The 12,099-nt window shown below is 39.1% G+C and overlaps 1 protein-coding gene across 1 annotated transcript in view; it reads left to right on the top strand.

Annotated features, from left to right (window-relative positions):
• The window catches only part of LOC137267806 (sodium- and chloride-dependent betaine transporter-like), a 29,640-nt gene that overhangs the window by 9,602 nt on the left and 7,939 nt on the right, over positions 1-12,099 (top strand). The window contains exons 7-15 of the mRNA XM_067802244.1: positions 935-1,038; positions 2,120-2,244; positions 3,139-3,251; positions 4,553-4,672; positions 5,262-5,401; positions 7,069-7,207; positions 8,680-8,814; positions 9,981-10,084; positions 11,166-11,290. Coding sequence (XP_067658345.1) covers positions 935-1,038; positions 2,120-2,244; positions 3,139-3,251; positions 4,553-4,672; positions 5,262-5,401; positions 7,069-7,207; positions 8,680-8,814; positions 9,981-10,084; positions 11,166-11,290 — 1,105 coding nt within the window. The remainder of the gene's footprint in view (positions 1-934; positions 1,039-2,119; positions 2,245-3,138; positions 3,252-4,552; positions 4,673-5,261; positions 5,402-7,068; positions 7,208-8,679; positions 8,815-9,980; positions 10,085-11,165; positions 11,291-12,099) is intronic.

The raw sequence follows: 12,099 nt of genomic DNA, 5'->3' as shown, positions 1-12,099 counted from the left end.
GTCTCTGTGTCAGTCTCAGTCAATCTCTGTCAGCCTCAGTCAGCCTCAGTCAATCTCAGTCCGCCTCAGTCAGTCCCCAGAAGCTGGTCCAAGACCCAAGTCCTCCTTCACATGAAGCCTCGGTCAGACTCAGTCAGGTTCAGTCAGCCTCTGTCAGTCTCTGTGTCAGACTCAATCAATCTCTGTCAACCTCAGTCAATCTCAGTCAGTCTCTGTCAGTCTCTGTGTCATCCTCAGTCAGTCTCTGTCAGCCTCAGTCAATGTCAGTCAGTTTCAGTCTGTCTCAGTTAATCTCTGTCAGCCTCAGTCAATCTCTTTCAGCCTCGGTCAGTCTCAGTCAATCTCTGTCAGTCTCTGTCAGCCTCAGTCAATCTCTGTCCGCCTCAGTCAGTCCCCAGAAGCTGGTCCAAGACCCAAGTCCTCCTTCAAATGAAGCCTCGGTCAGTCTCAGTCAGTCTCTGTGTGCCTCAGTCAATCTCTGTCTGCCTCAGTCAATCTCTGTCAGTCTCTGTCAGCCTCAGTTAATCTCTGTCAGTCTCTGTCAGCCTCAGTCAATCTCAGTCAGCCTCAGTCAGTCCCCAGAAGCTGGTCCAAGACCCAAGTCCTCTTCACATGAAGCCTCGGTCAGTCTCAGTCAGTTTCTGTCAGCCTCAGTCAATGTCAGTCTGCCTCAGTCGATCTGTCAGTCTCTGTCAGCCTGCGGTAAGGGAGGTAATCCCAGGTGAGGGTGCGTTGTATGACAGATGATGAAACATGTTTAATTTTTAATTTGTGCAATATTTTGTTTTAAAATACTGCTTACAACTGTCACAGAAAAGAAATATATGTACATCAACAAAGAGTCTCTTCAAAGACTAGAAAACACTGTTGGAATTGGATAAATGTATTACAAAAAAAGCTGAATTTCATTTTGTTTTTCATCATTGTCTTCAAGGTGTGGCGTAATGCTGTGGCTCAGGCCTTTTTCGCTGTGAGCATAGGGTGGGGAAAAATGTCAAACATTGCAAGCTTCAACGGGATTCATAATAACTGTTACAAGTAAGGCCAATTTGCTGTTTCTAAAGGGCTCATAGTATGTCATTTTCTTTGATGTCTGTATTGCAACATATCCACCACTGGGGCTATTAACACTTGAATCCAACACTTCATGAATATAAGTGATAGTCTTGTTACAGACCATTTCAAACCAAATCATAACTGATGTTTACTGACTTGGATACACAGTTTCTGTCTTGATCTCGTTCTCAAATTGTTCAACTTGTTCTTATATTTCGGCTTATAATTTTCCAAGAGTCTTTGCAAATATATCTTAGGGTTGTAGTGCAGCTTCTCTATACTACATTTGTGTTTGGTTTGTGGAAGATCGCTCATATTCTGGCAGTTCAGTTCGAGATGAGATGCCATGAATGCAAGTAACAACCAACTAGTAAGCCAATGTTTAGAGGCAAACGTCAGTCAGTAGAGTGATTGAGTGAGTTTAGTTTAACGCTACTTACAGCAATATTCCAGCTATATAGCAACTGTCAAGAAATAACTGAGTCTGGTCTAGACAATCCAGTGATCAACAGCATTGATCTGTGCATTTGGGATCTGATGACATGTGTCAACCAAGTCAGCTTTTAGAACTTTAAAGCCATCCCAGACTTGTGGAGATTCAACTATGGCTGTTGTGGGGGCTTTGTCAAATAAATAAATTTAGCAAATACATTTATACTTTTCAGAATTTTGGCTTCTTATCATTTAGACCTCTGAAGGTCTGGGTAGAATAGGCCTTCAGCATTCCATGTTTGCCATAAAAGGACTGCCACCATATAGCTGGAATATTGCAGAGTGTCGTGTAAAACTAGACTCACTCACTCACTCACTCACTCACTTAAAATTTATTTATTAATAAAGCTGAACATTTTGCATTTTATATATAGTTCGTAGTTGGTAATTCGTTACTGTAGGACATACATATTTGGGCATGTCATTATGTTTCTTTCCTGTTGAATTGGTTCGACAGCAGCACTGAGAAGATTAATTTTCTATAAATCAAGTTGATAGTATGATATTGTTGTAAACTGCGCAAATATGTTCAAAACAATATTCCTATATATGTGTCTTTTTTTCCTTTCAGAGACGCTGTAGCGATTATTGTCTCAAATTGTCTCGCCAGCCTGTTCATAGGATTCATCGTTTTCTTGTTCCTGGGTAATATGGCCAACGAAACAAAATTGCCAGTCTCAGACGTAGTAAATGGAGGTGGGTGTGATTAATATACAAAATTTCCAATATGGATTCAGCATTACAACAGTCTTGTTTGATATATAATAATAGTCTATATTTAGAAGTTGTTGAGTAAGATAAGGACAAACTTTATATGAACAATTTCTTCAGTCTTGAACAACGTTACTTCACCTGAATATTAGTTGTTATCATACCATTACAATAGTGTCTGAAACATACTTGGTCCATCTCATTGTACTGAGAGTTGTGCAAAATGTTGATATACCTGCCACGTTGCTACGTAGACTTTGATAGTGACAAAACCTGAACTGTTACAAAACTGAAACATGGCCCAGAGTGACTGAGCATGGTTTTACCTGGATCTTCACGGATGTCAGAGAGGAAGTTTTATGCCACTATTCGGAATAATTCAGCAACATCACAGCAAGGGACACAAGAAATGGGCTTCATTCATTGTATCCATGTTTGGAATTGAACTTGAATTTGACCATAGGCTACCCCACTACCATTTGTGCCATGTAATAGCTAGTGTTGACTGTAAGCAGTGTCACAAGTGTACAACGAAATCTTGCTTGGAAAAGCAAATGTGTTTCATGACATCTGCTGTTTCCCTGTGAGACTTACATATTTATTACAGCACACTTAACGCTGTCAGAGAGGTACTTGAAACTGAGACTGAGAGTATTTTCATTCCATATCAATTATATCTAGTCATTTCAGATACTATCTTGTATTTTGAAAAGAAACTTGAAATGAAGAGAAGATAATCTAAATTATGGGAATAATGAACAAATAAATGAAATATCAGGAAATTTCTGTTTACAAAATATCAAACTATCATCCTAGTAGATCACAAATTAAACCCAAAGCTTCATTAAGAAAACCTGACTTTTATGTTATTGACTTCAGGCCCTGGTCTAGCAATCATGGTGTACTCCAAAGCTGTGTCTACAATGCCTGGGTCTCAACTCTGTTCGGCCATACTCTTTCTGTCGCTGTTCATCATCGGTCTGGAAAATGTGGTAGATTTTTAATACTATTGATTTCCATTTATGATACTATTGATTGCCAAATATTTGAATTTCCCCCCAGGTGTGAACTGGGAAATATGTTAAAACACAAACACTGTAAGTGATGTCAAGATTTAACTTTACTTATTGCCGAGACTCTGGAAAACAGATTGGATTCATATGTTAAATGGGGATGGTTGACAGTGAATAACAGTCAGACAGGTAGAATTGGATGCTAAAACAATCATTTGGGATTGATGAGTGTTGACAACTTCTACTGTAGTTGTCAAACAAAAGGTAACGGGGAAATGTGCTGCCAATAACAATTATGTTCTCAAATTACCTAATTTCACAGATCTATATGTATCAAAATGAAGATGTCATTATGGCAGTATTGGGATAAGGTTAAATATTGCCCCTTACTGAGTGAGTGAGTGATCAACAGAATGACTGTCAACCTATGTCAACCAAGTCAGCGAGCCTAACTTTAATGACAAGTGAAAGTTACTGAAGGCCAATATTCTAACCTTTATCTTCATGGGGACCAGTTACTGAATTGCCAGATACAACAAATAAAACAATGTATAATACTGATCATGACAACAGAAAACAAGAAGACACAGTCATCAATATCCCATGCATTACCTCCAATTTCAGTCTAAGTCACACACAAATATTTTATTCAGAATTCCAAAACTATCAAAAGGCACCAGTACACCTCTAGATCTATCCATGTGTCAGGTTTGGTGAAGAAATATTGAACAGGTTTAGATTTCTGCTGCGGAAAAAATAAATGTGCACGGACAGACGGACGGACGGACAGGGTGCATTGTAATACCCCCTGCAAAACGTGTTGCGGATGATAAAAAGGTTGGTTCTGTGGCAAGTTCTAGCAAAGAGCTTTACAATGAAGGTGACATGTGGTTTACATGAAAAAGGTGAGATGTGATTACAGATGTGTGAAGTAGAATGTTTGCTACTACAGTATATGGACTACGTCCATGTTGTGCCAGTGTTGTGATGAGGGATTAAGTCACTGGATGCTGTATTATCGGGAACTGTATTATTCGGAGCTATATTATTTGGAACTATATTATTCGGAACTATATTGTTAAGTATGATTTGAATTTACTGAGTTCATTTGCTGATTTTAGCTCACTGATATTATGCTGATTACTGTGTTCTCTTAATCGATGTGAGTGAACCTGATTAATTTGTTCACTCAGTCAGTGCCATACAGTACACTTACTTATCTTACATATTGTATGAATACCAGTGTGGGTATTAATGTTGCATAAAATTTTCTTATCCAGATTCTATGCGTCAATTCAGTTTTGGTTGGCATGTATGACGCCTTGAGAAGAAGTACTGAAGCCTTCAAAGCGGTATTATGTTGTGCTGGCTTGATACTGGGACTCTCCTGTATTACACAGGTGAGCAATGTCCATCATTCAGGTGAGCTATGTCCATCTCAGGCGGATCACTCAGGTGAGCTATGTCTAGCTATGTCCATCCCACCAGGATCAATCAGGTGAGCTATGTCCATCCTAGCAGGAATTCTCCATCATTCAGGTGAGCTATGTCCATTCCAGCAGTATCACTCAGGAGAGCGATGTCCATCCCAGCAGGATCACTCAGGTGAGCTACATCCATCCCATCAGAATCACTACTCAACTCAAGTGAGGTATGTCCATCACTCAGGTGAGCTATGTCCATCCCAGCAGTATCACTCATGTGAGCTATATCCATTCTAGCAGGAATACTCCATCACTTAGATGAGCTATGTCCATCCCAACAGGAAATCTCCATCACTCAGGTGAGTTAGGTCCATCCCAGCAGGAAATCTACATCAATCAAATTTTTATGTTCTTTCTAGCATGTGTGACTTTTGACTTAGATCAGTCTTTCCACAGTTAGCCCCTCATGCAGCTGAATTATGCCTGTAAAAAGATTTGTTAAAGTTAGTTTTCCCTATCAGACTTTGTACCTCCCCAACTAAATACACCGTTTACACTGTTCCAGGGAGGAATCTATGTTCTGTCATTGATGGATTGGTACATCGCCAGTATATCAGTCTTGGTGCTGGTGGTAGCAGAAGTGCTGGTTCTGGCATGGATATATGGTAAGCAGGCTTTCTACGAGGAGCACATTCCTTGTTATGTGTTCTTTGTATAAAATCATGTCAGATTTGTACATCAGTATGATCTATCGAAAATGCTGATCACCCCAAAATTCTGGTAAGACTGGTAAGCCTGTAGTAAGCCTGCTCTGACTGAGATGCTCTGTGATTCAAAAGAAGATAAATTGTCCGTTAAATTGTTTATGTATAGAATAATGTTAGTTCTACATATTCTAGCATGACATTGTGGAATAGTTGATTCTGATTGGTTGATTGTTGCATGTGACTGTCCTTAAACATGAATCGAAGGTTTATCAAATTACATGTAGAACCCTTTACCTGTTTATGAATACATAGCACTCGTGGACACTGTTGTTTGTGAACAAACATGTCTACAGAATCAGACCTTGCAGTTGTCATCTTGGTAACCTGTACAGGATATTTGGAGAAGAATTTGATCTGAAATCAGAATGGTTCAGTGACAAGCTACTGGAACCAACTGATATGAATGACATTCTTAAACAAGAGAAGACAGGTACATCTAATAACCTACAAAACAGTCATCACTTTAAATGACATTTACTGGTTTAAAATCACCAGCTAAAGGACCAAAATTATAAAAAACAGAATACCTGCAAAACTGGGGTGCTGTTGACAATGCAAGCTTAACACAATGTCAGTGTATGGGCTTCACAAACTGTACCCACATGGGGAATCCAACCTGGGTCTTGGACGTAACTAACAGATGCTGTAACCACAAGACTACACCACCGTCCTGCATTTTTGAGACAGCAGAACCATTTAATGTTTAATGTTGAGTATCTCTGTGGTCAAGGTATTGTTGGGGTCTTGTTAATGCACATCACGAATCAATGCCAGTAGGTTGGTTGTTTTCTTGCCATAAAAGGCAATTATGCTTGACGTAAGAGGTGACTAACGCGATTGGGTGGTCAGACGTGCTGACTTGGTTGACACGTGTCATCGGTTCCCATTTGCAGAGATCGATGCTCCTGCAGTTGATCACTGGATTGTCTGGTCAAAAAAGAAACTTCACAAAATGTAATTTTTAAAAATATTGAATAATTTGTCTCTTACATCTATGTACCCGAAAGGGAATCCCTATCTTTCGACTCTAGAAAAAGGTAAGCAAAACCCACTCAAACGAATCCATTCGTTGTGCAAATGATGTTAGTGCCCAATCTGGTTTTGCACGTTCAGTCGATCATGTGATCTTTGCATTCAAAGTTTTCTTCATTTGCACATGTTTGCATTGGCCTCAAGAATTGAAACAAGAGTTTTAAACCACTGTTCTAACGGTACTGTAAATGCCAAATTATCAAATGTGAAACGTGAACATGCCATTGGCATGTTGCAAGCGGGAAGATCGGTTATTGACGTTGCAAGAGCAATGGGATGCATCCATCATACTGTGTATGACTTGCGAGATCGTCTACGTCACACTGGCACCACTTCTGATCACCCAAGGTCGGGTTGTCCATGTGTGACGTCACGATCAGAAGACCGTCAGTTTGTCCTACATCACAGATTTCTGCCGCCTACGCAAACCAGGGCTGAGATGACATATTGTAGAGTAGGTCAAGTCAAGCCGAACATGCTGTAGCTGTGAAGGCACCACTGCCAGGACCTAAATTTGCAGTGAATAACCAGTTTTGTGCAATTGTACATGATGTGTTTGTTTGTACATTTCAGCAAACACTTGCTTCAGATGACCACTGGAATTGATGACCCAGGAACTGTTCAATGGAAGCTGGTGCTGTGTTTATTGGGAGTCTGGTTGTTAGCATTTATCTGTATCTTCACGGTCAGGATCAGGACGTCCACTGATACGGTATTGTTTGTGCTTTATGCTGTAATTGTGAAGTACCCAGATAGCATTCAGACGCTGACCCAGCATTGGCCGAATGTTTATCAATGTTGGGCCAATGTCTGCCAATGTTGGCCTATCTCTAACGATGGAAAAATAACAGAAGTTTGTTGAGATCTCATCCTCAGGACATTCAGATTGTCGGCTCCTAGTAACTTGTTCAGAAACATCCTGGACACATTTCCTGGTCTGCATTCAGAAACGTCATTCCTGTTAAAAGTCCAGTCCTGCATGAGAGTTTTCGGGATGGGAACATTTACGCATTTCTGGATTTTACTGCAATTGTCTATTAATGTTTTTTTTTATTATGTGTTTGTCACACATTTCTTAATGTTTTCTGTTGAAGAGCTGTCCTTACAAAACCCCTAAGTTAATAAAACGTGTTAGGAACTTATGTTTACAATAGTGAAAGAGAGAGTGTGACCTGAGTAATATACTGTGATTTTTCCTCTGGGTTCTAATTTCCCTTAGTACAGAAGGTAACTCTCTATATGTATGAGATGAAACATTAGACATTTGAAAGAGGAATTAAAGAATGAGTAGCAAATTCAGACAGGTTCTAATTTCCCTTAGAACAGATGGTAACCCTCTATATGTTTGAGATAAAACATTAGACATGTGAAATAGTTACTAAAGAATGAATAGCAGATTCAGGCAGGTTCTAATTTTCCTTAGTACAGACGGTAACCCGAGACTATGTGTGTGAGATAAAACATTAGACATATGAAAGAGTTACTAAAGAATGAATAGCAAATTCAGACCAGTGTTATTTTTCTTCAATAGTTCGGCTTACATGCATGTCAGTATGACAAATTTCTCTTAAAAAAAAACCATTTTCTTTCTGATTTCTTTTTCTTTCTGTAAAGTTTTCAGAAAAGTCAGTGCAAATTGAAATATGAGCTAATGGGTACTAGAATAGAGGTTTGATACTCAATATTTTCTTAAAGATTTTTCTATAACATGTAAGATTTGATCACATGATTCTACTAGTTCTAGTTAGTTAATTCTTGGTTTTAGTTTCATTTAAAACTTGAGGTTCATGACATTTGTGAGAAAGTCACTATAATAAAAGGGAGACTGTGACAAATTGATGATTCATTTCATGTGAGGATTCATTTCAAGTGATAATCAGCTTAAATCTGTTTGGCCTGAATAAGCGTCTGCTTTCATATACTGGCACAGAAGTGTTAAGACATTTTTATGCAAACTCAGCATGTGATGAGGTGACCAAAGAACCATTGGAAACCATGTTTTGATATGTTAAACAGGAACTGAATTGAAATCTGAGTATCGTTTATCTTGTTTTAAACAAGCATAGACTCATTAAACATTTCCTGTATATTCTTTTATTGTAAACATAAACTGATAAGCATATACCTTAATGCTGTGTGTGTACGTCTTTAGCACCTTGTCAGTTGACATACGCGTTTTTGCAGGCTCGTCATCTTGCTGTCATAGGTGTGTATGTGGTTCTCGTATCTATGCTTATTCGTGGATCGCTGCTGCCAGGTGCCGGGGAAGGAATCAAGTACTACTTTGTACCCCAGTGGGAGAGGTTCTTAGATATTAAGGTGAGCTTTTCTTTTTTATGTGAACATCATGCTTCTAATGTTTTGTCTTCTGTATGAAAGATGTAGTGACTATTAATATTGAACAAACTCTCAATTCTTTTTCAGAACAGGTATTTAGGGTACATATATGCATGTTCATTTTCTGCCATTGAAAACGTCTTATGACATTTGGAAATATTTTTTTAATGAAAATATTGTGCAAGTTAAAAAGCAACAGTTCTCCTGTCCCCTTCCACCTTGGACTATCTCAGTCAATCTCTGTCAGACTCAGTCAGACAGACAGCCTCTGTCAGTCTCTGTGTCAGTCTCAGTCAATCTCTGTCAGCCTCAGTCAGCCTCAGTCAATCTCAGTCCGCCTCAGTCAGTCCCCAGAAGCTGGTCCAAGACCCAAGTCCTCCTTCACATGAAGCCTCGGTCAGACTCAGTCAGCCTCTGTCAGTCTCTGTGTCAGACTCAATCAATCTCTGTCAACCTCAGTCAATCTCAGTCAGTCTCTGTCAGTCTCTGTGTCATCCTCAGTCAGTCTCTGTCAGCCTCAGTCAATCTCTTTCAGCCTCGGTCAGTCTCAGTCAATCTCTGTCAGTCTCTGTCAGCCTCAGTCAATCTCTGTCCGCCTCAGTCAGTCCCCAGAAGCTGGTCCAAGACCCAAGTCCTCCTTCAAATGAAGCCTCGGTCAGTCTCAGTCAGTCTCTGTGTGCCTCAGTCAATCTCTGTCTGCCTCAGTCAATCTCTGTCAGTCTCTGTCAGCCTCAGTTAATCTCTGTCAGTCTCTGTCAGCCTCAGTCAATCTCAGTCAGCCTCAGTCAGTCCCCAGAAGCTGGTCCAAGACCCAAGTCCTCTTCACATGAAGCCTCGGTCAGTCTCAGTCAGTTTCTGTCAGCCTCAGTCAATGTCAGTCTGCCTCAGTCGATCTGTCAGTCTCTGTCAGCCTGCGGTAAGGGAGGTAATCCCAGGTGAGGGTGCGTTGTATGACAGATGATGAAACATGTTTAATTTTTAATTTGTGCAATATTTTGTTTTAAAATACTGCTTACAACTGTCACAGAAAAGAAATATATGTACATCAACAAAGAGTCTCTTCAAAGACTAGAAAACACTGTTGGAATTGGATAAATGTATTACAAAAAAAGCTGAATTTCATTTTGTTTTTCATCATTGTCTTCAAGGTGTGGCGTAATGCTGTGGCTCAGGCCTTTTTCGCTGTGAGCATAGGGTGGGGAAAAATGTCAAACATTGCAAGCTTCAACGGGATTCATAATAACTGTTACAAGTAAGGCCAATTTGCTGTTTCTAAAGGGCTCATAGTATGTCATTTTCTTTGATGTCTGTATTGCAACATATCCACCACTGGGGCTATTAACACTTGAATCCAACACTTCATGAATATAAGTGATAGTCTTGTTACAGACCATTTCAAACCAAATCATAACTGATGTTTACTGACTTGGATACACAGTTTCTGTCTTGATCTCGTTCTCAAATTGTTCAACTTGTTCTTATATTTCGGCTTATAATTTTCCAAGAGTCTTTGCAAATATATCTTAGGGTTGTAGTGCAGCTTCTCTATACTACATTTGTGTTTGGTTTGTGGAAGATCGCTCATATTCTGGCAGTTCAGTTCGAGATGAGATGCCATGAATGCAAGTAACAACCAACTAGTAAGCCAATGTTTAGAGGCAAACGTCAGTCAGTAGAGTGATTGAGTGAGTTTAGTTTAACGCTACTTACAGCAATATTCCAGCTATATAGCAACTGTCAAGAAATAACTGAGTCTGGTCTAGACAATCCAGTGATCAACAGCATTGATCTGTGCATTTGGGATCTGATGACATGTGTCAACCAAGTCAGCTTTTAGAACTTTAAAGCCATCCCAGACTTGTGGAGATTCAACTATGGCTGTTGTGGGGGCTTTGTCAAATAAATAAATTTAGCAAATACATTTATACTTTTCAGAATTTTGGCTTCTTATCATTTAGACCTCTGAAGGTCTGGGTAGAATAGGCCTTCAGCATTCCATGTTTGCCATAAAAGGACTGCCACCATATAGCTGGAATATTGCAGAGTGTCGTGTAAAACTAGACTCACTCACTCACTCACTCACTCACTTAAAATTTATTTATTAATAAAGCTGAACATTTTGCATTTTATATATAGTTCGTAGTTGGTAATTCGTTACTGTAGGACATACATATTTGGGCATGTCATTATGTTTCTTTCCTGTTGAATTGGTTCGACAGCAGCACTGAGAAGATTAATTTTCTATAAATCAAGTTGATAGTATGATATTGTTGTAAACTGCGCAAATATGTTCAAAACAATATTCCTATATATGTGTCTTTTTTTCCTTTCAGAGACGCTGTAGCGATTATTGTCTCAAATTGTCTCGCCAGCCTGTTCATAGGATTCATCGTTTTCTTGTTCCTGGGTAATATGGCCAACGAAACAAAATTGCCAGTCTCAGACGTAGTAAATGGAGGTGGGTGTGATTAATATACAAAATTTCCAATATGGATTCAGCATTACAACAGTCTTGTTTGATATATAATAATAGTCTATATTTAGAAGTTGTTGAGTAAGATAAGGACAAACTTTATATGAACAATTTCTTCAGTCTTGAACAATGTTACTTCACCTGAATATTAGTTGTTATCATACCATTACAATAGTGTCTGAAACATACTTGGTCCATCTCATTGTACTGAGAGTTGTGCAAAATGTTGATATACCTGCCACGTTGCTACGTAGACTTTGATAGTGACAAAACCTGAACTGTTACAAAACTGAAACATGGCCCAGAGTGACTGAGCATGGTTTTACCTGGATCTTCACGGATGTCAGAGAGGAAGTTTTATGCCACTATTCGGAATAATTCAGCAACATCACAGCAAGGGACACAAGAAATGGGCTTCATTCATTGTATCCATGTTTGGAATTGAACTTGAATTTGACCATAGGCTACCCCACTACCATTTGTGCCATGTAATAGCTAGTGTTGACTGTAAGCAGTGTCACAAGTGTACAACGAAATCTTGCTTGGAAAAGCAAATGTGTTTCATGACATCTGCTGTTTCCCTGTGAGACTTACATATTTATTACAGCACACTTAACGCTGTCAGAGAGGTACTTGAAACTGAGACTGAGAGTATTTTCATTCCATATCAATTATATCTAGTCATTTCAGATACTATCTTGTATTTTGAAAAGAAACTTGAAATGAAGAGAAGATAATCTAAATTATGGGAATAATGAACAAATAAATGAAATATCAGGAAATTTCTGTTTACA

The sequence above is a fragment of the Haliotis asinina genome, chromosome 16, assembly GCF_037392515.1.
Source record: "Haliotis asinina isolate JCU_RB_2024 chromosome 16, JCU_Hal_asi_v2, whole genome shotgun sequence".
NCBI lineage: Eukaryota > Metazoa > Mollusca > Gastropoda > Lepetellida > Haliotidae > Haliotis > Haliotis asinina.
This window is presented reverse-complemented; position numbering and strand designations above follow the sequence as displayed.